Here is a 25,646-nt window from a genome sequence, read left to right on the forward strand (position 1 = left end):
CTCCCTGCCTCACTCCCTGCCTCCCTCGTCCTCACTCCCTGCCTCCCTCGTCCTCACTCCCTGCCTCACTCCCTGCCTCCCTCGTCCTCACTCCCTGCCCTCACTCCCTGCATCCCTTGTCCTCACTCCCTGCCTCACTCCCTGCCCTCACTCCCTGCATCCCTCGTCCTCACTCCCTGCCTCCCTCGTCCTCACTCCCTGCCTCACTCCCTGCCTCCCTCGTCCTCACTCCCTGCCTCCCTCATCCTCACTCCCTGCCTCACTCCCTGCCTCACTCCCTGCCTCCCTTGTCCTCACTCCCTGCCTCACTCCCTGCCTCCCTCGTCCTCACTCCCTGCCTCACTCCCTGCCCTCACTCCCTGCCCCCCTCGTCCTCACTCCCTGCCTCACTCCTTGACTCACTCCCTGACTCACTCCCTGCCTCACTCCCTGCCTCACTCCCTCACTCCCTGCCTCACTCCCTCCCTCACTCCCTCACTCCCTCCCTCACTCCCTCCCTCACTCCCTGCCTCCCTCGTCCTCACTCATGAAATAGAGAAATTCTTTTAAAGACAGACTGGGGGTGTTTGCTCGCTATATCTAACGCAGCCACATGCACCTTGAGAGCGCAGCCTCACCTTTTGATCTGCAGGAACACACGTACACACACACACACACACACACACACACACACACACACACAGTGGAAATCTGGAGTCACAGCCGTGCGATTTGCATGCAAGCCGGCTGATGAATATTCATGCGGCTGGATGTAGTTGTCAGAGTGAGGAGCAGGGAATGGCCCTCATGTTTATTCATGAGGGAGCCTCTTTGCTCTTTGCTCCCCTCTACAGACGCTTTATACGCCCTGAAGAATTGGCTTATTGAGGAGGCCGAGGCCAATCAATTCTTACATTTATTCTTTGACCACCATATTTTATTCAATACATAAATCACTGCTGTTTTGCACCGACCACATCAAAGACGTACTGACCGTATTGCTGCCACCCTATGAAAAAAAACAAAACAAAGCAGAGCTCAGTATCACGTCACAAAGTCAAATATTACGTTTTTTCTGACGTTTTTCGTGTTCATTTTCTCACTATAACGTGAAACACTTCACGTTATAACATGATTATTATCACATTATACTGAGCCCTGTTTTTTTCTGGTGTGGCAGCACTAGAAGTTCTTTTCAAGCCTTTGTCTTGATTGTAAAATAATGCATTGAAAAATCGTGATCGAGCGTGGTGTCAATACTTCCTGTCGCCTTCCTGTGTTGCTTTATGGAGACAGCTGGAAACCCAACTGCCCATAAGATGAAAATATCTTGTTTTTTTCCCTTTATACCTTACAAATATTTTTTACATTTGTTTTTTTGTTTTTTTTCCTTATTTTCCATCTTTTTTGCACCATACAGTTGCTGTAATGAAGCAAATTTTCCCCCTCTGTCAGAGCCTTGATTTCATTGGACGTGTGTGTGTCTGTGTGTTATCCTACAGCTTCGAGCTCACGCCGTGGACCTCAATGGGAACCAGGTGGAAAACCCCATCGACATCGTCATCAACGTCATCGACCAGAACGACAACAGGCCCGAGTTCGCGCACACCACCTTCAACGGCTCGGTGCCGGAGGGATCCAAGCCCGGTGAGCACCTCCACCACACTGAAGGCCTCCTCCTCCTCCTCCTGCTCCACCTCCTCCACGGCCAGCCAGTGTGTGTGTGTGTGTGGGTTGACTCTGCTGCGCTTCCCCGCAGGCTCCTTCGTGATGGCTGTGACGGCGTTGGATAAGGACGATCCCAAAACGGCCAATGGGATGCTGCGATATAAAATCCTGTCCCAGAATCCCCAGAGCCCCTCCTCCAACATGTTCACCATTAACAACAAGACGGGTGACATCATTACCGTCGCAGCGGGCCTTGATCGAGAGGTGTGTGTGTGTGTGTGTGTGTGTCTAAGATAGCTTTTAATATCAAACCCATATGGAGCTGCTGTTACCCAGCGTGCAGTGTCTCCCGCAGTGAAACGACAGCAGGATTATTTATTTATTTCTATATTTCACATGAGTTATCTTGCAGATCGTTGTGCCTTCATACCAGTGTGAACCAGTACATGCTCATTCTCAAGGGTTTAAAGCAGCGTTTCTCAACTGGTGGGTCGCAGTCCAAAAGTGGGTTGCGGTTGCAATTTTGGTCAAAAATAAAATCCAAATTTTTTTTCTCTGAAAACTCGATTTTCGATTTCAATTTGTCGTTTCGAAATCTCGTTAAATATGCTCCAAAAACGGGACAACTGCGTGTTGTATGCGACTTTGTAAAAATAATTCAGCAGGTGGTGGTGAGGGAAGCAAACAGAATCACTTCCTGGTTTTAACAGCTGCTGTGGCTAGCTAGTGCAGATGCCAGTAAACATAGGTAGCCAGTTAACAGCTTCTCCAAGGGGCGGGGGGGGGGACTACGGTACATGAAGCATGAAAGAGGAAAATCGATTTTCCCATTTTCCTCTATTTAACATCGTTACGACTAACAAAATCTGATTTCGATTTAAAATCCATTAATCGCACAGCCCTACTGTGTGTGTATACACACCACCAGTCAGAAGTTTGGACGCAGCTTCTCATGCAATGTTTGTTCTTTATCGTTACTCCTTTCTACATTGTAGCTACTCACTGAAGACATCAAGTATACGAGGAGTATATATGAAATTACGTTGCAAAGAAAACCTTGTTAAATGTTCTATGAAGGGTGGCTATTTTGAAGAAACTAAAATATGAAACGCTTTTGAGTTATGTCACACTTTTTTGGTTCACTACATGATACCATATATGTTTCGTTCATTCATTATTTTGATGCCTTATGTGAGAATCTGTGTAAACAGTCATTAAAATGAAAGAAAAATGATAAAATGAGCAAAATGTTGCAGGACAAACATCTCAGTTTAGTTGTTTCAGTAATTTATCCACTAGACTTGATAGAAAGTGGGCAAGTGTTTTGATTTTTTGTGGAATAAATTTTGGGTGGCGACTTCATGACAAGAAAAAAAAAAAGAAAAGCGGCACCTGCCCCAACATGCAAAACCCTGTCATTTGATCCAAACAAAATATTGATCTATGCGGTTGGAACGCTTCACTGTGTGTTCAACTCGTCCTCGTCAGAGTTTCACTCTTGCTCTTCTGGCTCTCCTCTGTTTGCAGAAAGTCACGCAGTACACGCTGATCATCCAGGCCACCGACATGGAGGGCAACCCCACCTACGGCCTGTCCAACACTGCCACCACGGTCATCAGGATCACCGACGTCAATGACAACCCACCAGAGTTCACCACAGACACTGTAGGTCCCACCTTGGGCAATCAATCAATCAATCAATCAATCAATCAATCAGTCAATCAGCTTTTCATCGTCCAGCTCTAAGTCCCATCCCAAGGCGTCTCAAAGCGCTTTGAAAAAATCAGAGCAAAACCAACTGGGTGCACTCAGAGCAGAGCAATGATCTTTTTTATCTTTACAACTTCCTGCAGTGCAGATAGAAACTGAAGACATCGAGTATATGAGCAAGATATTTGTCATTATGCAGCAACAGAAAAACAAACAAGCTAAATAACTCTTAATATGCTTTTTATGAAAGGTGGCTGGAGAAACTGCAGTGTCAATGGAGAATGAACTGAATGTTGACTGGTAGTGTTTGTCACTCCAGAAATGAATCTAAACGATGAGGAGGAGGAGGAGTTATTATTAATATGACTATAATTCCTACTGCACTGCAGTGAACCTCAAAATAGATTCATTGGCAAGAGTAAAGTTCTTGTTCTTGCACTCAGTGTGTCTGTTTGAAGAGCTAAAGTCCATACCAGTGGTGACAACACAGAAGCCGGAGCGTTAGTGGTGCACACTGTCAATAGTCATAAAGCATTTCTGTGTCACCGTTGGGTTTTTTTTTTGTAACAAAAAACGATGAAGCATTTTTCTTCTCTCAGTTCTTCGGGGAGGTTCACGAGAACCGCGTCAACGTCATCGTCACCAACCTGACGGTGACCGACAAAGACCAGCCTCACACTCAAGCCTGGAGCGCAGTGTACCGCATCATCGCCGGAGACCCCACCGGCCGCTTCTCCATCCCCACCGACCCCACCAGCAACGAGGGCCTGCTGACGGTGGTCAAGGTCGGCCGCTTTCCCCTTCACACACACACGCACACACACACACACACACACACACACACACACACACACACAGAAATAACCCATTAAAACCATGGATGCATTATGAGTATTGTATTATTAACTGGATGCTGGACTGGCAATATAGCTGCGATTTTCCCCAGTGGCCACTCGAGGTACTGCAGAAAAAAAAATCCCCATTTTAACAAAATGATAAAGGCGAGAAAATCGGCAGGAAGGAGTTTATTCCCAGCGAGACCATAAAGCAGATTTCACTTTAAATCTGACACGATAATGAACAAAATCCAGGTATACTTTAAAAACCTGCATTTTGTATGAGATCAGCCAGTTCTGTTTATTTTTCTTTTCTTTTTTTTTTACACACAGTGATCCTTGAGACACAGTTGGGACGGGCAAAGGAGTTTTGTTTCACTGTTGTTTTCTTTGAATGCACGCAAATCTACCTGAGTTGTCGAGCCGCCTTGCAGTCCTGGCGTGAACCTATTGGATCAGCCCTGAATCAGCCTTGAAGACTTAGCAACTGCACAATGCTGCCACATTGCACATGCACACGGCTCTATTTGTGGAGCTTCACCAAGCGCGCAGATCTGAGAAAAAGCAAATTATGCCAGCAATTACATTTGACTGTGACCGTGACAATTATTTAGCAAAATCATTTACCGTGGCTGCAGGATGATTCAGTGGTTTGCTGTGACCTACATCCAGCAGGAAGACTGTCCCACAGGGACACTTCATCATCATACTTAGCCATACTTACAATTACTCTTTTTTTTATGCAAAATGTTCCAGTCGAAGCCGCCCGCGTGTTGTTTTAGTGCAAACCGTCTGGCTCACCGCGGCCACGGAGGCCAGTCTGCCAGGCGATGATGCTGCGTTGATTTTCTGCATTTGTCGAATAACAAAAGTCATGCAACAAAATCATCTGAATTTGAAATTCTGAACGGCGATGCTGTCACTTCCTCTTTCCAGCTTTGAATCAGAAACCCCGGCTTAAGTAAGTTTAAATAGAAAAAGTTACTTTCAACTTTTCACCGCTCCATCCGTTTTCTATCAGCCTTGCTCTGCACTCGGGGTGGCAGGCGTTGCTCCAGCCCATCTCAGCTGTCTTGGGCCAAAGGCTGCGGCCAGGCCAAGTCAAAGTTTTTAGCCTTTAACCTTTAACCTTTGAGAGTTTCCTCCAAGTTGAGCTGTTTCCATCACCCGTTTTTTTTTTGCCATATTTAGGCTTTGCGCAATTCTAGGAGTCATGGAAACACAGTTGGTGACAGCTGCTTAATCTATGTATTAGCAGCCCTGAAAAGGAAGTGGCAGTGCTAAAAATAGCCGCTGGTTTGGAAATAATTGCTCTTAATTATTCAAGTCTGGCGCGTCTCCTCCGCTCTCCTCTGGTGCAGCCCATAGATTTCGAGGTGAACCGCTCCTTCATGCTCACCGTGGAGGCTGAGAACGAAGTGGCGTTGGCCCGCGGCATCCACCTGCCCCGTCAGTCCACCGCCACCGTGTCTGTGCGCATCCTGGACATCAACGAGAGCCCAGAGTTCAACCCCAATCCCAAGTCCATCAAGCTGGAGGAGGGTCTGCCCGCCGGCTCTCTGCTCACCACCTTCACCGCCCAGGACCCGGACCGCTACATGAGACAGTCCATTCGGTAAGACGGCCGCCGGAACTGCAGTGGATGGAATCTGGAAGGATTCTGTGCAGTAGTTAGTGCTGCCACCTCACAGCAGGAAGGTTGTGGGTTTCTCGTCCCGGGCCTGGGACCTTTCTGTGTGTGCTTTGCATGTTCTCCCTGTGTCTGCTGGCTTCTCTCCAGGTTCTCCGGCTTCCACCCACAGTCCAAAAACATGCATGTGAGGTGAATTGGAAACTCTAAATTGTCCATAGGTGTGTGTGTGTGTGAGCGCGACTGGTTGTTTGTCGCTATAGCTGCATTTCCATGACAGTTTTTCGCAAAATGAATATGAATATATTTCTAAAATTTCGACTAAGTAAAATTGCGATTTGCAGGTGTTTCCATCGAATGGTGTGAAGCGCTTAAGCTGTAAGTCTGGTCAATTCTCGTCCCGCAAGATGGATGGATGGATGGATGATGGATGGATAAATGACAGATAGATGACGGATGGATGATGGATGGATGATGGAAGGATGGATGATGGATGATCGTTGGATGATGGATGATGGATGGATGGATGGATGAATGAATGGATGGATGATCGTTGGATGATGGATGATGGATGGATGATGGATGGATGGATGGATGAATGATGGATGGATGGATGGATGGATGGATGGATGGATGGATGGATTCTGTAAGGAAAAGGAGACACAGATGTTCATTGAGTTGGTTTGATGATTTAAGAGAGCCCTCGTCTGTCATCACAGACGTCATGATCATGACACAGTAAATTCTGAAGACATCTTGTGTGCAATAGACAGTCAAGTTTTGTGTGCATTAGTGCACTATTTGCCATTGAGTCCAGGAAAGATGTCCAGAATATAATATGATATATAACAGAAATTATATTATCGAAATATATCGTTTTTAGTGATCAGATTCTATGTTTAAATGCAGTCTAAAAGTTTTGAAGCATTGACCTTGATCCAGCCGAAATAATGAAATAAAGGGCGGCGTTTTAAGTTATGATAATTGCATGGTGTGTTCAAAATCTTTATGGCCAATCAGAAGTTAAAGTTAAACTTCTTCTTTTTTTTTTTTTTTTTTTTAAATGCAAATCCTCACAAAAGGAGTGCGTGATGAGCTGCTTTCAGAAATCCTGAATCCTTCTGATTTAGTTGCCTTTGTGGAAGCACTTCAGACTGCCAAGTCCTTGATGACTCAGAATCTTCACCAACACATCTCCTTTGATTTCTTCCCCCTGCCTGAGCGAAAAGAGGACACACGCACGGGTGCTTTATTTTAGGCCCGGTCGTTTGTTTGTTTGTTTGTTGGTCTGAAGCTATTCTGGGCTTCAGACCAACAAGCAAACTGAATGAATGCGTAAACAGTTGAAATGAACATTAGCAGCTGTTGTTGAGTGTAGCTTCCCTTGCTCACAGATTGTCGTTGGCTGTGTTCACAAGTCCATTCAAACGTGTCATTGTCAAACGCAATGGAAGTTGGCTTTACCTGGCTCACGGTCAGGGAATTAATAGAAGTTCAAATTAAACTTTGTGGGGGATAAAAACCAACTGCTGCTGCACATCTTCAGCCTCCTAATTACAATCAGTTCTTATTTGTTGAGATTTTCCATCTCGGTGGGTGAAGATTTACCTATTTAATTATCAAGGGGCTCATGCTGTTCATTTACGCAGCCCCACTTTGAGATTAAAGCTCAGAAAATTTGCTGGATTTTCTTCTTTCCTTTTCGTTTTTTCCTCCCCGAGAAGCATCGCGTTGGGAGGAAACATAACATTACCGAGAATCCTGCAGCAGCGAGCAAACGGTGCCGCCGAGCCGTGTTGCTGTCCTACGGGTTTCGGAGCGCTGAGAGGCCGCAGGACCGCTGCCGCTCGTCCCCGTCCTTCTTTCTTTTACATCCCACTATTTGTTTCTAAATGTAGTGCTCAAGTCTTTGTAGCCTAGCAACAGCCAATGCCGAACCACGTCGTGTTCGCAAAAGCACACACACACACACACACACACACACACACACGCGCGCTCGTGCTCATAAAGGGGGGTGTATTGTGCAATACAATGCAGATGCATGGAAAGCTGTTTTTTTTCTTATCAAGTTTTCCTTTGCATCCTGCAGATGGTCCTCCTCCAATTTTTAGAATAAGCCTCAGAGCCTCAGAGCCTCAGAGCCTCAGCCTCCAGTTTCAAACTCAAAGCCAATGAAGCGGCTCTCATCAGGCCACATCACTTACACTGCTGGTCTACACATATATAGAAAAACATATATATACAATGTACATATACATATATATATATATATATATATATATATGTATATATATATATATATATATATATATATATATATATATATATATATATATATATATACATATACGTATATAAATATAGAAATACAGAAACACACATAAGTATATGACATATATATCAATATAAACCTGTAGATGCTTATAACTAAGTGTTTCATATACATTAAATAATTCTAAAATGTACATTTTTTGTCTCACATTTGAACAATTCTGCTGCAATTATTGGATCTTTCCGATTCCTCCAAACATTCTCCCGTCACGCTATTCAAGTCAAGTCAGGAAATTCAAAAATAAAAATTCAAAATTTCCTCCGACAACCGTATTTATGTGGTATATTTTCCATGTCTACTGGGGTAAAAAAAAAAAAAAAAAAATCCCCACATAAGCGTCGGCTCCTTGGCCCCCTCGCATCAGCCAGAGAGCCGCGCAAAGAAAGTCTCCATGACGGCTTCTCACTGCGCCTCTCCTCTTCCTCCTCTTCCTCCTCTTCCCCTCTCCGCCAAATTCAAGGTACTCCAAGATCTCCGACCCGGCCGACTGGCTGGAGATCGACCCGCTCACCGGTCGCATTTCCACCATCGCCGTCCTGGACCGGGAGTCTCCGTCCGTCAAGAACAACATCTACAATGTCACCTTCATGGCGTTGGATAACGGTGAGCATATTTCTTTTATTTCAGTAGGAGCCTCATGGTTGAACCAAAACTATGAGTCACGTGTGAGCGTCTGCCTGAAGCCACTTCAGCAACACTCATCATTAAAAGCTCGCTGGAGATTCTTGCAATGGATTCACCAGGTGATTTCAGGGACATATGCTCGATATTAACTAATTATGATAACCAATAGAGTATTTTCTAATGTTTGCTCTATCTTTCAGACACACTGACTTCATTTCATAACATGCATAAAACACTCAACGTGATCATGTAGCTGTTGTATATATATATATTAAAAAAAAAATGTAACCAGAAAAGAATTGGTTAACATATTAGGCGTGAAACAAATCAAAACTCATCTGCTTTGGTGTCAGTGCGATGTAGTCCATCATCTGCAGCATCAGTGATGTTCCAGAAGAGCTCACGAGGCTTTATGCTCCGTTTCACTGGCAGCAGATCCCAGGGTTTTTATTGGCAACAGGTTTTTTACTGGCGAAAACACTTTTATTTATTTATTTATTTATTTATTTATTTATTTATTTATTTTCTACTGGCAAAAAACAGTTGAGATGAGCTTCCACAGACTGTTTTTTTCTCCACACAAAAATCATACCAATTGATCTTAACTGTAGTATTCTATGCAGATGACAGTGTTTTGTTTTTTTCCACATTATTTAAACAACATTTCTCTTTCACAAGTTTCACTGCAGTTCTAACACAAATGTAACAAAATTGTCATGTGCATACAAGTACAACTGGTGTCGGTGCTGTGGTATCGGCATAACAGATTTTACAAGAGTAGAGTACTCAACCCCGGTATCAGCACCGATACTGGTATCGTTACCGATACCGGATACTGGAATCTGTATCAGTGCGTCCCCACTACTCCTTCCGACATGAAGTAGAATTCTTTCTTTGCCTCCTCTCCAACTCTGATAGCGACGCAGCCAATCATCAGGCAGCAGCCAATGGCACAAACAAATATAATCGCTGTACGCACCCTGTAATCACAACAATACATGCACAGCCCCGTAATCAAGCACTATTTCACTCTCCCACTCTCTCCACGACAGTTTATCGAATGTCTTCATCGGAGACGCGTTGGGCTTTTCTGGACACAACACTCACGTTGATTATAAAGGCCTTTTGTTCTGATCACGACGGTTGTTAAGAGTCCGGTGGAGAAAGAGGGGGCCCTCTGTTCAGAGTGGAGAATTATCTCAGTCTCAGGGGTGCCAGATTCCAATAGACAGAGGGGCCAAGGTGTGCAACCTGGACAAAGTCTCGGGGCCAACGTTGATATTTATTGAAAAAAACAGTAGGTGCTGGAGTAGCAGCAGACCAGTAGTTTGCCCAGCCCTGGTCTGAGTGCAATGTCATTCGGTCGCATCCTGGTCCAGACACCCTGCTGTGCGCTCAACATCACATCCAGCCTTTGCATTTCTCCTCTGCTGTTCTAAGCCTGCAGGCTCAGCAAGGAGCTCGCTGATACGAAACCTTAGAACGTCACAAGGACACGCATACATATGCAGGCGGCAGGCGACACGTCGGCAGGATCTCCACTGAGAGAGAGAGAGGGAGAGAGAGAGAGAGAGAGAGAGAGAGAGAGAGAGAGAGAGTGAGAGAGGTCACCGTATGTGCGCAGGTCACCTATTTATACTCGACGTACTACATCTCGCAGCTGTCTGTGGAGAAGGTGCGTTTTTGATGTGCCAGAGGACACACATTCATTGTGAAACAGCTGATCTGGTCACCTTGTCACCACCGCTGAGGATGTGCAGGCTGTGTGGATGCATAATGTCAAGGTGCCATACATGATGTTCTTCATCCTGCCTGCACGTGGGGAACACGGTCCACTTGCAGGAAGCGACTGATCAATATTATTCATGTAGATGAACTTTATTGGTCCCAAATTAGGACACCACACCATTAATTGTATGTCATTTAATATCAAACACAGAGGTGGGAAGTAACTTTGCTTCAGTAGATTTTTCAGGTATCTGTACCGTACTTGAGTATTTATTTTTCTGACAACTTGTTTACTTTTACTCCCTACATGTGTACAAAAATAGATGTACTGCTATGCTTCTACAATTGGAAAAACCGCACTCGTTACTTTTGTGTTTAAAAGATACAAATCCTGTTCAAAGTAATTCACTTATTATGATTTATTATACTCAGAGTAGCTCCAGGTTTTGCGTTTGCTGTTGTGCAGTTACATATAAAAGTGAATGGCGAGACCTCTGGTCAGTTCAGTACAGAGTATTCTGTCACAGCGTTTTCATTTTTTGCAAAATCATCAATGAATGTTTTGTTTCATTAATGGCAAAAAAATTATCATTTTCTTTTTTTTTACTTTTTGTACATTTCACAACCTGTACTCTCTTGCTATCAATTGAGTAAATGAATTGATTCAGCACTTTTACGTTTACCTGAGTACACAAGTATCTGTACTTTAAACTTAAGTACAGAATATTCATTTTTTTTTGCCACTTTTGCCTCAGATTTGTGGAAAGAAAATGCGAGATATAATGTTGCTCTATAGGCTGACAGATGGCATTTCATGTTGAAACAGAACCCGTGTGGCCAAACCTAAATGATTGGAGAAGCACGCAGCAGGAGAGCACGTAATCAGTGCGTTTGGATGGATTGTATTAGCAACAGGTCCAGTGAATGCACCGTAGTTTGAATATCAATAACAGTGTTTACTGGTGTGGTTGAAACAGTTCCCGGTTCCCCACAACATGATGCCGAGGCACGTCATCACGATTAGAATATAGTTGTAGCTCATACAGTTCCACTAGTTTTTTTTTTTCCAGCAAATTTCAAAGTCTTAGAGTTACTGATTTGCCAGAATCTCCGGCTCCTACTTGACAAAAAAGCACCAAGAGCTCTTTTGTGTTATGGTCACAATATCCTGTTTTGGAACAATATGTTGTTGATTTTTTTTTGTTGTTGTTTTGAACGACTTTCGATGTTTGGCAGACAGAAAACATCCTGCGTGAGTCAGACGATGACACGCATGCACTCTCGTCTAAGAAAATGATCTTGAAAATAAAATAGTTTAAAACAGCCTCTGCGTTCCGTCTTAGAGAAGTGGGCGGTGTTTTTCAAAATGGCCATTTTATTGATCCATAAAACACATTTCTTTTTGCTTTTTTTTTGCTTTTTTTTTTTTAAATAAAGGCTCGCAACTGTTGCACCTCTTCCACACAGTACCATGAATCTTGCAAATAACAATTGTACATTGAATAATTACTTGAGGAACCCCTCACTCCCCTAAATTAACCATCAGATCAGACTGTAAATTCATGGCCAGGAGACACAGGAGCTGCGTCTCCATCAGCCCTAGAATTGCGCAAAACCTAAATATCGCAAAAGTGTCATGGGAAGACTTTTTTTTGCATTTGCATTTACGTCAGCGGACGTGACGTGCGGGGTCACGTGACCAGTTCACTGACCAGTGAAAATGGTGCGTTACGATTAGCCGGAGGAGGAGACTAAGTATTTTTTTACAAGTAATCAAAGAAAAAATATATATAACCACCATTCTGGACAGCAAACAAATGTAAACAAACTAAAGTAAACGATTGACGAGAATCACAGCTTCTGCGCTTCGCACCGTTCAATGGAAACTCTTGTACTTTGGCAAAATTCTTTTTAGAAATATGGCTTTTAATTTGCAAAAAAAAGCGTCATGGAAACGCAGCGAGTGACGCCTGACCAGAGGAAAAAGGCCACCGGGGCTCCCAGCAGCTCCTCTGACACACTTCAGCTGAAAGTGACTGTGGCACGTGTCTGCTGTGCCTGCGCAGGTATCCCTCCTGCCAGTGGGAGCGGCACCCTTCAGATGTACCTGCTGGACATTAATGACAATGCTCCTCACGTCTTCCCGCCGGAGGTGGAAATGTGTGAGAAGCCTCATCCCAACGCCATTAACATCACAGCCAGCGACCCCGACCTGGCGCCCAATGGTGGGCCCTTTGCATTCGAGCTGTCCAGCCGCCCGTCAGATGTTCGCCGCAATTGGACACTGAGTCGACTCAATGGTCAGTATAATCAGTATAAAAAAATAAAACAAGTGTGTGTGTGTGTGTGTGTGTGTGTGTGTATACATATGGATATATATGTATATACATACATATATATATGTGTATATATATGTGTATACATATATGTATATATATATATATATATATATATATATATATGTATATATATGTATATATATATATATATATGTATATATATATATATATGTATGTATATATATATATATGTATGTATGTATATATACATATACATATATGTATATACATATATATATATATATATGTATATATATATATATATATATATATATACATATATATATATATACATATATATATATACATATATATATATATACATATATATATATATATATATATATATATATATATATGTATATATATATATATATATATATATATATATATATATATATATATATACATATATATATATATATACATATATATAAATATACATACATACATACATACATGATAAGTATGCATATTATATTGGACATCATTTAGATGATGTTTGACTGGAAATGGGTGTTGCTGATTCCTGATGTGTGCTGTTGCCAAATGTACTTTGGTAAAATTTGGGTTTTTATACAAAACAAGTTCAACATAATTCTTGGTTTACTTCTGGAGCAGAAACTGTCTAAATCCATCCCCATTTTGCTTAAATATCATTATGATTTCCGTCACTCCACTCAACGAGTGGAAGATAATGTGTGGAGCTCTTAGAGTTAAATAGTTTGAAATGCTTTTTGCACGTTGTTTTGTTGAGTTATCTCCACTCATGGTTCACCGTCCTGGTTCACCTCACACAGGAGACCACGCCCAGCTCCGGCTTCGGATCGGATCCCTGCCTAGTGGCATCTACGAGATTCCCATCACGATCACAGACTCTGGGAACTTGCCCATGTCCAGCATGTCCCACTTGAGAGTCAAAGTGTGCCAGTGTGATCACCACGGAGACTGCGTTGACATGGAGCGAATCATTGCAGCTGGACTGGGCACTGGAGCCATCATCGCCATCCTGATCTGCATCATCCTGCTTCTGGGTGAGTTTGTCTTTGGTTTGTCCCAGGTGCCATAAGAAGGAACCTACGGAAGCGAAGCGCATTGTTGCCACACTAGAAAAAAAACAGGCCTCAGTATCACGTTATAAATCTATGAAGTCTATCACGTTGTTTTGTGAAAGTTTCACGTTTTTATGTGTTAACTTTCACAAAATAATGCGATAGTTTCACATTTCTACGTGATAATTTTCACGTTATAACGTGAAACTGTCACCTTTTTTATGCAACAATGATCGTGTAATAATAAAATGATACTTTTCACCAAATAACGTGATAGTTGCACTCTTCTACGTAATAATGTTTACGTTTTTACATGATACTTTTTCACGTTATAACGTGAAGCTATCGCGTACTTTCGTGATAATTTTCCTGTTTTTACGTGAAAAGTTTCGCGTTTTTTACGGAATAATGTTCACATCATTCATCATCAACTTTACTTTAAACTTGGTTCGATGCTTGGTGAGATCCTGAATTCACTGAGCACCATCGATGAAATTGATATTAGCATGCGTGCTTTGAGGAGGATTTTGAGATGCATGGGATTCTACTGTGGGAAGAATGAATCTGATACTATTGACGTTGCTTCATTCCCCATTTTTTACGCGACAATTTTAATGTGAAACTATCACGTAGTTTTGTCGACATTTTCACGTTATAACACGATAGTTTCATGACAGTGGATTGTCATTGAGCCCTGTTTTCTTTTTTTTTGTTTGTTTGTATTTTTTTCCCCCTAGTGGGGCAGCAAAGCGCTTCCATAGGAACCATCTGTTCCACCCGGAGGTTACCAAAAAAAAAAAAAAAAAAACGTGCCCTGTGCGGTTTTTTGACAGGGGCCGTGTCAGGCTCCACGATGAAGATTGATTGGCTGTGTAGCTTTGCGATTAAGAGAACAAAAGCACGGCTTTGTCTGTGGGGATAATGGCCTGGCATTCCTCAGCTGATGGAGAAGCAACCTTAAAGGAGAGGCGAGCAGCTGGAGCGACTCCTGCATTCAGCCCCACAGACTGGCAGACACTTAAATTACTGCTACAATATGCAGAACATGAAAACCTGGTTCGAGAAAACCAGGCAGCTGGTTGACAACCGGTGGAACCACAAACAGAGGTAGAGATCAGTGCAGTGTGTGCTGAGTGGCCGTCCATCGTGAGTGAAAGCGATGTGATGAAATCGAAGCTTCTGTTTCTCTTTAGGAGTTGGAAACACAGCGTTGTCGCCTTGTTACTGCACTGTGAGTTTTGTCACAACTGGAGGGTGTAACAATAATTTCAAAAGATTCAATTAAAGAATGGAATAGAATAGAATGTCTTTATTAATCCCATGTTTTACATAATTACAGAGGAATTAGATGAATTAATAAGGAACTAATGAATAAAATGAAAACATAAACATATTTGGAGGGTAAGAAAGGAAAATAAAGACAATCGGACTATTTACAAGTTATCTCCATTATATTGGCAGAAGTTCCTACGCAAACTTTATATCTTACACAATTGTGAAGTTGAAATTGAACCCTGTTATTTTTTTCACTCGAAGTCAGGCATCGTCTGTGGCTGCGCTGTGTTGAACTCAGGAGCACAAAGCAGTCGGTGTGTTTTCTTCCGTTTTTTTTTTTAAAGACACCTGACATTAGAGATGCAGACACTCACCTGTTTTCAAAGCCAAGCCAAGTTCAACCAGCGCTGAGCTTGAAGCTGCGCTCGCCGAGGATTTAATATCCCAGCGCTAACTTCCTCTGACGCCGAGGCAGGTGCAGCGGCGCAGGTTTACCAACACATGCGCAGTCTGAGCTCCCCTGTCTCGTAAATCCAGCCAGATTTAAACGATCAAAGGGAGTGAGATTACAACAAGTTTAAAGCCCAACAGCTGGCTGCAAGTAAGCGTGTTAAGTGTTTGACGTTCCCTCAAGCACCCCGTTTTCCATTTGAGGAGATTTCAGTTGTTGTCTGCTATTGCAACAGGCTGTCTACCAGGCAGACTGAGATGATAGCCAGAGTTTCAGGCAGCGGATGTTAAAAACGTTTGATATCCCTCCCAATCCAAACGCTTGAGCTTCACCGTCTTGAGAGGTCTATTTGCGCAGACTGGTTACATAGTCGCAAGCTGTGTTTCAGTGACCCCTGGAATTGCAGTAAACCTAAATATGGCCATAAAAAAAACCCTGGTGCTGAAAACAGCTCCGCCACGAGGAGGTTTTTTCACAGGCATCCATACAGAGGTGTCATAGGAATGTCATGGAAACACTTTTCACGTTGACGTGTCTGCAGAAAGTGAGGTCACGTGACCAAGTTCACTGACCAGTGAAGATGGTGCGTTGTGATTGGACGGAGGAGGAGATGGAAAATCGTTGGCAAGTCATCAAAGAGATTCACGGACGCCTGCAAATCGCAATTATTCCGGTCAAAATTTTAGTGAGCGCAACTGTCATGGAAACTACAGCTACAGTCACTATTAAAGTTCTTGGAGTGGAAAACCCTGGCCTGAGACCAGCTGTATCCGTCATTATGGGATGCTTTCCCCGACATGACTCGAATCTTAACTTGAGTGGAGTTGACGCCAACTGATTGTTGACACGCAGCAGCTGCTTTCCAGCCCCGGAGACGCTGACGTGTCCTTGTTTTTCTTGGTTACCGCGCAGTGCTGGTGCTGGTGTTTGTGATGTGGATGAAGAGGAGGGACAAAGAGAGGCAGGCCAAGCAGCTCCTCATCGACCCCGAAGACGACGTCCGAGACAACATCCTCAAGTACGACGAGGAGGGGGGAGGAGAGGAGGACCAGGTAGGTTGAGCGAAGAGCGACGAGCTCACCGGGAACCAAACCGCTGCTGCCGTCGCTGTCACACCGCCCGTCTCTGATTGGTTGACTTGCAATTATGACAATGTTTTTTTAGATTAGATTAGATTAGATTAGATATGGGTATATTCAGAACATAACAGATTCAATTATACAGATTACATTTCAATTCGTTCAGTGATATAGAGTGATTTTGATGATTGCACGATGATTGTGACGATTGCGTGTGGTTGGTGACTTTAAGCCTCTGGAGGCTTCAGCTGACCACCAACCTCTCAGCCATTCATACCAACACTAGGAAGTGAGCCATGAAAGGTGAATAATGACACACACTGGCTGTGTCTCAATTCAGGCTCTGCGTCCTTCTGTATCCCAGGATGCTTTGCGTGCTGCTGCAAAGCATCGTGGGATCCTGGGAAGTCAGCTGAAATTAGCGCCATCTACTGGCAAAGACACAACGTATAAATTTAAGTATTACATTTCACATCAAATATTCCGTTTTTAACGCAGGGTTTTTATTTATTTGAACATCCAACGCCATCGTTAGCTGGCGAACCATTGGTTAGCTTGATGCTATGAAAACGTCACTTCCGGGATTGGCCAGCAGGGGGGAACGGCGGTGACGCAACCAGGAAGTACGCCGAAGGCTAGACCGTCCCGGGTGGTTACCGGGGAGGCGGGGTTTGGGTCCGTCCTTCTAGGCCGGGTCCTTGGGAGGACGCTTCCTTCAGACGGAGGACACTCGGTTTGAAGGATGCAGACCCTGAATTGAGACACAGCCACTGCCTCACCCACTGCCTCACCCACTGCCTCACACACTGCCTCGGCTACTCTGCAGTTTCCAATCAACTCTGTTCCAACTCAGCTCAAGAGTGCCAAAAACAGAACCTAGAAAGTAGGATTAATATTTCTGCAGGAGAACTACAGTGCGTCCTGTGTCTCTCACCACTCATGGTTAGGCACCGTGACTATAAGCTGTTCCTCGCCTCTGCTGGGGGGGGGGGGGGAGTTGAACCCCCAATTAGCCGTCCACTTAGACCAGGATCTGTTTCCCTTTTTTAGCCGTAGCTCATTAATGTGGTGAAGTGCAAAAGCAAATGCAGAAACACTGTACTTAAGCGCACAACCAAAACGCTCCATAATTGCTATTTGCATGACAAAAGTGGAATAAATTGTTTCTGCGAGTGTGCTGTATGTATAGCCCTTATCGCAGTTTACATGCGTGACTGGGCTCCTCCAGGCTCTACACTCAACCACTTCCAAACTGCCTGTTCGATGTGACATCTGTCAGCTAGAAAGTTTTAAAATACAAGATTACTGCCCGATACTTTTCTGCCTGTCATTGTTCTGTCGCCCGTAGACGAAAAACATCAATTTCCTGCCTCACACGCAGTCATTTTCTGTTGGATGCTGACACACACGTTCAAAAAAAAAAAAAAAGCCAAAAGCATAAATAGTTTGACAATACATTCTTACAGTAGTTGCTCGCTAAATTTTTGCACATTCGCACGTATTTATCTTAACTTTTACTGACGTCGTCCTTCACAAGGAGTGCGTTCAGTGTTGTCTGCTCAGTTTGAGTTGAACGCATGCACAGGCATGGCAGTTTAGTCTGATCAGTTATCGCAACATTGAAATTTAAGTTCTTTTTTTTTTTTTGGCTCCATTGGAACTACTCAGTGGGTCTGACTGAATACATGTTTTGAGTTTGGTGTATTTTTGACTCACTTCCCAAAAGGGAAAAGAAGAAGACAAAGTGAAAGCACAAGGCTGTCAGAAATCAAACACCGCGTCCTAGAAAATAGCCAGGACTGAGAAGATTAAAAGTGTAGTTAGTGAAAGAAGTCTAAATGTGAGATCCTCTGCCAGTCTGCGCGGTCCTTGAGTTGTACTGGATGAAAACAAAGAACGCAAGGAGTGAAAGGAAAGCGCACAACCTTCTCTGTCTCTCTCCAAAGTTACAGCTGGGGTCTCTCACCTGTAGTTAAGTGAAAAGTATTTTTCCGGCGCCCAATTTTGTGAACAAAGCTCGAGGTCAGTGCGCAACCTGCTGCTTTGTCTTGAAAAGGCAGCGTCATCAATTTCCTTGGCGACCGGAGACGTGGAGGGATGGAGAATGGTTTCTGGATAGTCGCAGCAGTGACTCAGTCCGACGAGTCTGTACAGAAAGCAGATCAGAGGCTGCAACTGGCGCTCTCTGGCAGCCTGATGGCTCTCTGTGCTGTAGAGGAGGAGGTGAAATACAGGCTGCTTCTTTTTCTCCTAATTAGTGACGCTCCAATTTGGGGTGGGGTGGGGGTGAACACGGATGACGATCACGAGAAGCAGACTCTGTGTTCCCGACCATCACTGGCAGGGAACACCCCCCAGCGCACCCCCCCCATCTCACCCCCAGCACATCCACAACTCCACAGACCTGACCAACAAGACTCAAAGTGTCAAACTGAAGGCAGATGGAATCACGGCCGCCTTGAATTTCACCTCACTCTTCACACTTTGTCAGAAGCAGTGCACACAGCTCGCAGGACACTGCACCAGCGCAGCTCTCCACCACTAACAACCAATTTCACACTTGATCAAATCTGCACCTTACCAGACCTCTATCACTGCACCGACTATTTCGAGTATAGCGACGGCTCCTGCGGGCCAAAAGATGGGCTGTGCCAGGAAGCATCGTAGCCTCCACTTAAAACAAAGACCCTGACGTTGCTCGCATTCACACCTCCAAACCCAAACCTCCAAATCAAAGCCATACAATGGAGGCTTTATTCGGACCCCAACGTCCCGTTCACTGTGGAAGACACCGTTGCCATTGAGGTTGACGGGAAGCCACAGGTCATTCTAGTGCACGAGCAATCTGTGACTGCCATCGTCCGCTGGAGCTTAAACTGGGAATCATCACAACTTTGTTGACAAGGGCAGAGAGAGACCAACATCTGAACCTCACCTTAATGGGCCTTCACCAGGTCTAACAGGTCTAACAGGGGACTGAAGGATAAAGCCTATAAGCCAATATCTACCAATCAGCAACCAGACAACAAGAAGAAAATGTCATTTTCGGTTCATTTCGAAACTCTGCAACACTCGCACTGAAACCGTTTCATCCCAAGGGCAAAACTCCGAAAGCCAAACTCAGCATTGTTGTCTATGAAGCCCATTGCAGCTACTGCCCAGACCTGTTTACCATTAGGTTTGAGCAAATTTCAGTGTCATTTTAGCTTCATTCATGCCAAGAGTGAGTGACGCAGCGAAGCAGCGAGTTACCACCTCATAAAATAAATGCTTTGATGTCGTTTGTGTTCATTCCAGGACTACGATTTAAGTCAGCTGCAGCAGCCTGATGCTCTGGAGTCAGAGTGCGTCAAGGTGGGGATCCGACGCCTGGACGAGAGGCCCCTGCACCACGATCACCAGTACCCACTGCGATCTGCGGCCCCTCACCCCGGAGACATCGGGGACTTCATCCATGAGGTAGGACCAGCTGGTGGCTGTGCGGTGGAGGGAAGATTTGGCGGGAACGCAAACGACAACGATGTCACTTGCTGACCCAGGGGCAGAGTTCATCAGGATCAATATCAGCTTACAAACGCGTCCTCTGTTGTGCTTTTGAAGGTTGAATTGAGCGTTAATCTTGTACAATGACGACTGCACCGAGCAGAGTCTCTGCTTTTGTGTCAATCTGAAACGCTAATTGGCCAAAAAATGGCATGGGATGAAAAAAGAAGAACGTGTTTATATTCAAAGGATCATCTTACAGCAGCAGGAGTGACCGCAGCAGAACACTGTGTCCCATCCTCACTTCCTCCAAGTTCAGTCAGTTGGCTCAGACGAAACTCTGTGCACCATCAGCTCGCTCGCTCAGCTCACTGGAAGCCATGAATCACTAGTTGGGCTGAAAACGAGCCGCCTGACACCAGGAAGTGAGCAATGTGTTCCCGCCCAGGCTGGATGTGCCAGTGTGAGACTGCTGGAGGCTTCGGAGCCCGGCTGGTCCTGGTTTAACCCACCACCTTGACTGATGTAGAGACGTCCCGCTTCAAACAACAAGTGCACACGCTTGACATTTGAACGGCAGGCAAATTCTCTACGACAGTGGTGCCCGACCCCCGGGCCGCGGACCGGTAGCGATTGGTTCTGTCCAGACGCTGCTGTCAGTGTGCAGCCATGACGTACATACAGAGGACTCACTGCTCAGTAAAAACAGTGAGGATGCATCCAGGCCACTTTGTCGTGTGCAGTGGGAAGAACCTACACGAGGTGTTTGGGTTACTGCTTCATTATACAAGCAAATGACCGACTGCACACAATTACACAGGTCAGTGTGTAGTTGTATCTGCCATTAGCCTGCTGCTGGTCTTGGTGTTTCTTTCTGCTGCTGTAAAACAGGATGATCAGCATCTGAACCAAAATCATGCAGGGATTCAAACCTCAGTCTATAAATGTGAGCTAAATTCCATTCCTGTCTATCTAGTAACACTGTAACACCATATGTGCATATATGCATGCACGCACACACACATACACACACACACTGAGCTACTACTACTACCAAATGTCGGGTTTCAACAATAACGGCAGTAATGGAAGCTGAATAATAAGGGACTAGTTTGTCAGTGGTCAGGTCCAGCCTTGGCCATCCTAACAGGATGGAAAAGGCTTCAGAGACTCCACCAGGCTGGGTCCCTCATGCCTCACCGGTCTCTCTCTCTTTTTTTTTTTTTTTTTTTTCTGCTGAAAGAATTCTTTCATTTGCCTTTGTAGTTTTGAGGCAGCAAATTGTAGAACAGCTGACGGTTTCTCCTCAAAGGAATTCACGGTGTTGCACTTCATTTTACACATGAAAGGCGACAGAAGTTGTACGAAGGAGCGTTCAAAAGCCCTGCTCCCTTCTCCGCTGCCGCACACCTCCGCACACCTGGACTCTCGGCAGCGTGAGGTGTGGGCGAATCGCCCGCATGGTAAAGGAAGTGTAAAAAAAAAAGAAAAGAGGCCAAACTGAAAGTGTTTTTCCCAGCCCTGTGCTGCCCCCCCGATCCAATTCTGGAGACTCAGCAAAGAGGAGGAAGAGGAGGAACTGTACGCTGTAGATACTGAACACATGAAATATATGAGCAAGACATGGAATTATGCAGCAAAGAAAAACACCTTTAATAACTCTAATTATGCTTTTTCTCTGAAAGGAGGCTATTTTGAAGTTATTTGACACTTTCATTGTCTCCTACATCATTCCACGCGTGTGTTCACAGGTAGTCTCGATGGTTTCACTGCACCTGCAATGTCAATAGTACGTACATACTTTTGGCCGCCAGTGTAACTTTCCTTCTTTAATGTAAATATTTTATTCAAATTATTTCTAACCAATGTCGTTTTCCTTCTTTTGCACTCTACCGTTGCTGCGATTACACAAATTTCCCCCAACGTGCGATTAACAAAGGAAACTCGATGCCATCGCCGTCATCGTGGTGACGGGTGAATCCAGCGCTTGCTGTCTTCCTGCGCTGCGTCTCCGAGTCCTTTGGTCCGGCTGCGTTACGAAGAGACGTCTGCCAAGTGGGGCTATGAATAATAAGTGGGGAGCCGTCAGACACGGCGAGCCGATCTAGACGGCTTAATCTGGCAGACATGACGAGCCGATGCCTCTCATTCCTGAATGAACGACTTTGCTCAGAAGACAACTTTGTGTTGGTACAAACACACAAACACAAACACAAACATCCTTTATTTTCATTGCAGCAGGTAGCTACACACACACACACACACACACACACATACACACACACACACTCAAAAGGCCCATGTACATCACTGGTGATGTGGTGGACCGTGAAATAAATCAATAAATCAGCATGTAGAATGACCATCTACAACATAGGCGTCAAACTCTGGCCCGCGGGCCAAATTTGGCCCGCAGTGTCATTATATTTGTCCCGCACATGTAACCACTAATACCGCAAATCCCAGAATGCTTCGCTGGTATTTTGGCGCGTCAGTCAGGATAGGACGTTCATTAAAGGACATCATTATTATTAACTTTGTTAGTTTATTGTTGTTATTTTCAGCCCGTGGGGGGGGGGAAATCACTTTGTCCAAGTTTGACTTTTTGGCCCCGCTGAGTGTTTTGAGTTTGACGGCCCTCATCTACAACAACACACTTTCCAGTGACAGTGAGGGCAGAGGTCAGGCATCAGTGGCCCGATGGCGCCCACGGCGGGTTAAAGGCTTTTAAAGACCAAACAGACCAACAAGCAAACAAACCAGTGTGTGTGTATGCAATGTGGTGCGGAGTCCCGCGTTGGCTGAGGCGGCGCTGGATAATCTGCTGAATCTCCTCTTGGAGATCCGGGCAGCATCTGTCTGCTCTGACCCAAATCCCCCCCCGCCCCCCCGCACACACTTCTACGTACCTCCATAATCCCTCCTTCTCTCCTTCTACCCAGCATTCCCTCTGTACATCTCAGCCCCTCCACACACACACACACACACACACACACACACACACACACACACACACGCACAAACATTTATGGAGCCTGACCGGCCGGCTTGTGTTTGTCTGCCATTTTCGGCCTCAGATCCTGGTGAAAGTGAACTTTCAGCTCGTGTCTGGGGGTCACTGGAGGTCAGCAGGCGGGCCTTCGCTCTGCTCTGCCTCGCCGCCTGAGCACTGAACACGGCTCTCTTTCTGTAATACCCTTTTCAGGGTTCGCTGTACGGCGAGTATGGAATTTTCTATAGGATTACTCTAATCCTGCTCTAGATACAGCCGGTCTGATGCCCCCCCTCCCCCCCGCAACCAAAAATGCTGCTTTACCCCAAGACTCGGTACTCAGACTTCTGGCGGCGTGGTGTGAAAAGATCTCTGCCGAGACGAACGGCAGCATCCGTCACTAAGAAATGGGAGTTACGCTTTGTATTTGATATTAGACGGCAGTGCTTTTCCAAGGTGTCCCTGTTGACTTTGAAATTGAACAGGTGTAAAGGCAACCAGGAAGTCTTCACATCCATGACTTCTCCGCTGTGTCCACTGGATGGTTTTCGTCTCAGGCAAAACGACATTTTCCAGTAAATCGTCTGTCCTGAATTGAATTGAATTGAACACCTTTGTTCTCATTTCAGAACAACTAAATCCAGGGTATTTCAGGGTGTTTGGCCCACTACAGCGCCCGCCAGCGGCTGGCCAGTTCAACCCGACGATGACCTGTCTCGACCTTCCGCCTTCATCTCCGTCTCTTTCTTTCTCTCCAAGGGCCTGAAGGCGGCGGACAACGACCCGACGGCGCCCCCCTACGACTCCTTGCTGGTGTTCGACTACGAGGGCAGCGGCTCCACCGCCGGCTCCCTCAGCTCCCTGCACTCCTCCTCGAGCTGCGGCGACCAGGACTACGACTACCTGGGCGACTGGGGGCCGCGCTTCCGCAAGCTGGCCGACCTGTACGGCGGCGGGGACGACTAGCGCCGCCCGCGCCCTGAAAACACCCCTGGTTTTTCTCCCAAAGCTTCTCGCGTCACCTTGGCAGCCGAGGCCCAGGTGGTCGGGAGGTGGTTTTTCCGGTGGTGGTGGATGTAGAGGGGGGTGGGGGTGGGGGTGGGGAGGTAGGGATGCGGATTGGCACTTGTGTTATTACAGTGGGACAGCTTGCAGAGAGCGACGCTGCCCCTCTTTTTCCTCGATGGCTGTTGACGACGCTACCAGGGACCGTTGTGACTCCCGGACCCCTCGGCAACCGGCTAGCATTCATGGCTAACGGACGTAATCAGCTCAGCGTGAGCGCTCCAAATCCCCTCCCCCTCCCCCGACACCCCACCCCCGCCCCCCCCAATTCCCCACCCCCCCACCCCCAACCCACCGTGCTAACAATTGTGGCCAGCCAGAACAGTGCGCTCAGAGGGGATGGTGTCACCGTGTTGGTTGAAGAGCTTCGACAGCCACGCTACAGACGCTCATTTTACACTTGAATCACACAGTACAGGAGCACTGAGGTCAAATGTGCCTTTTTGTACATTTTTTTGATTGTGTTTTAGTCTTTGGATTCTGTACGTTGCTTTAAGGCGTTTTTTTTTTTTTTTTGTTTTGTTTTTTTTCCCCCTTTGCAAGACAGAGAGTGGAGGAGCTCTCGGCTATGACCAGTGTGCGTGAACTCCACCTGTCAGGAGTTTTGGACACTGCAGTTTCTACTTTCTACACTGCAGACTCACACTGAAGACATGAAACACACGAGCAAGATCTGTGGATTCATGCGGCAAAAGACGAACATGTTCAATACCTAAATATGTTCTATGTGTTTTCTATGAAGGGTGGCTGTTCTAGATCATCTAAAATACAAAACTTTGTTTGAGTCATTTGCCACTTTTTTCTTGAATACATTTTCCACGCGTGTTCACTCATAGTTTTGATGCCTTGAGTTACAATGTCTACAATGTCAACAGTCAGAAACATGTGTCCAAACCTTTGACTGGTTGTGTATACGAGCGTGTGTGTGTGTGTGTGTGTGTGTGTGTGTGTGTGTGCGTGCGCGTGTGTTTCTTTGAGTTCCACATCATTTCCTGTAAGAGTGTGAAAGGAGTGTGTGAGTCACTACAACTAAAAAAACAAAACAAAAAACAAACACTGGATGGACACTGAAGGCTCCGCCTTCCACACCACGCCTTGGGTGATCCCACTGGCAGGAACGAGGCTTCGCTGCGCAGCTCCGGGTTTGTACGCTCGGCTCGTCCACTCCATTTCTTCAAAGACGACGACCTGCGACATTTATGCGGCAGTATACGGACCAAATGTCTGGAGTTTTGTTTTTGGAAGTGTCGAGTGTGTTCTTGTTAAACTCTTCAAAGTAAAACATCTCGGAGTTGCTTAAAAAGGCTGAATTTGTTGCTGTAAAAAAAAAAAAAAAAAAAAAAAAAAAAGGTTGTTTACTGCAGCTTGCAACACTTTTTACGCAGTTGCCGATTGATTCGATT

The 25,646-nt window shown here is 45.2% G+C and overlaps 1 protein-coding gene across 1 annotated transcript in view; it reads left to right on the forward strand.

Annotated features, from left to right (window-relative positions):
- LOC142900681 (cadherin-2-like) overlaps positions 1-24,241 on the forward strand; it is a 71,579-nt gene extending 47,338 nt beyond the window's left edge. The window contains exons 6-16 of the mRNA XM_076045099.1: positions 1,482-1,626; positions 1,739-1,911; positions 3,175-3,312; positions 3,957-4,142; positions 5,555-5,808; positions 8,616-8,758; positions 12,574-12,807; positions 13,647-13,880; positions 16,537-16,676; positions 20,001-20,162; positions 23,938-24,241. Of these exons, the coding sequence (XP_075901214.1) occupies positions 1,482-1,626; positions 1,739-1,911; positions 3,175-3,312; positions 3,957-4,142; positions 5,555-5,808; positions 8,616-8,758; positions 12,574-12,807; positions 13,647-13,880; positions 16,537-16,676; positions 20,001-20,162; positions 23,938-24,144 (2,016 nt within the window). The 3' untranslated portion in view covers positions 24,145-24,241. The remainder of the gene's footprint in view (positions 1-1,481; positions 1,627-1,738; positions 1,912-3,174; positions 3,313-3,956; positions 4,143-5,554; positions 5,809-8,615; positions 8,759-12,573; positions 12,808-13,646; positions 13,881-16,536; positions 16,677-20,000; positions 20,163-23,937) is intronic.
- Positions 24,242-25,646: the final 1,405 nt, after the last annotated feature.

This window comes from Nelusetta ayraudi, unplaced genomic scaffold (assembly GCF_046127955.1).
Source record: "Nelusetta ayraudi isolate G7.1 ecotype Tasmania unplaced genomic scaffold, CSIRO-AGI_Nayr_v1 ptg000084l, whole genome shotgun sequence".
NCBI classification, from domain to species: domain Eukaryota; kingdom Metazoa; phylum Chordata; class Actinopteri; order Tetraodontiformes; family Monacanthidae; genus Nelusetta; species Nelusetta ayraudi.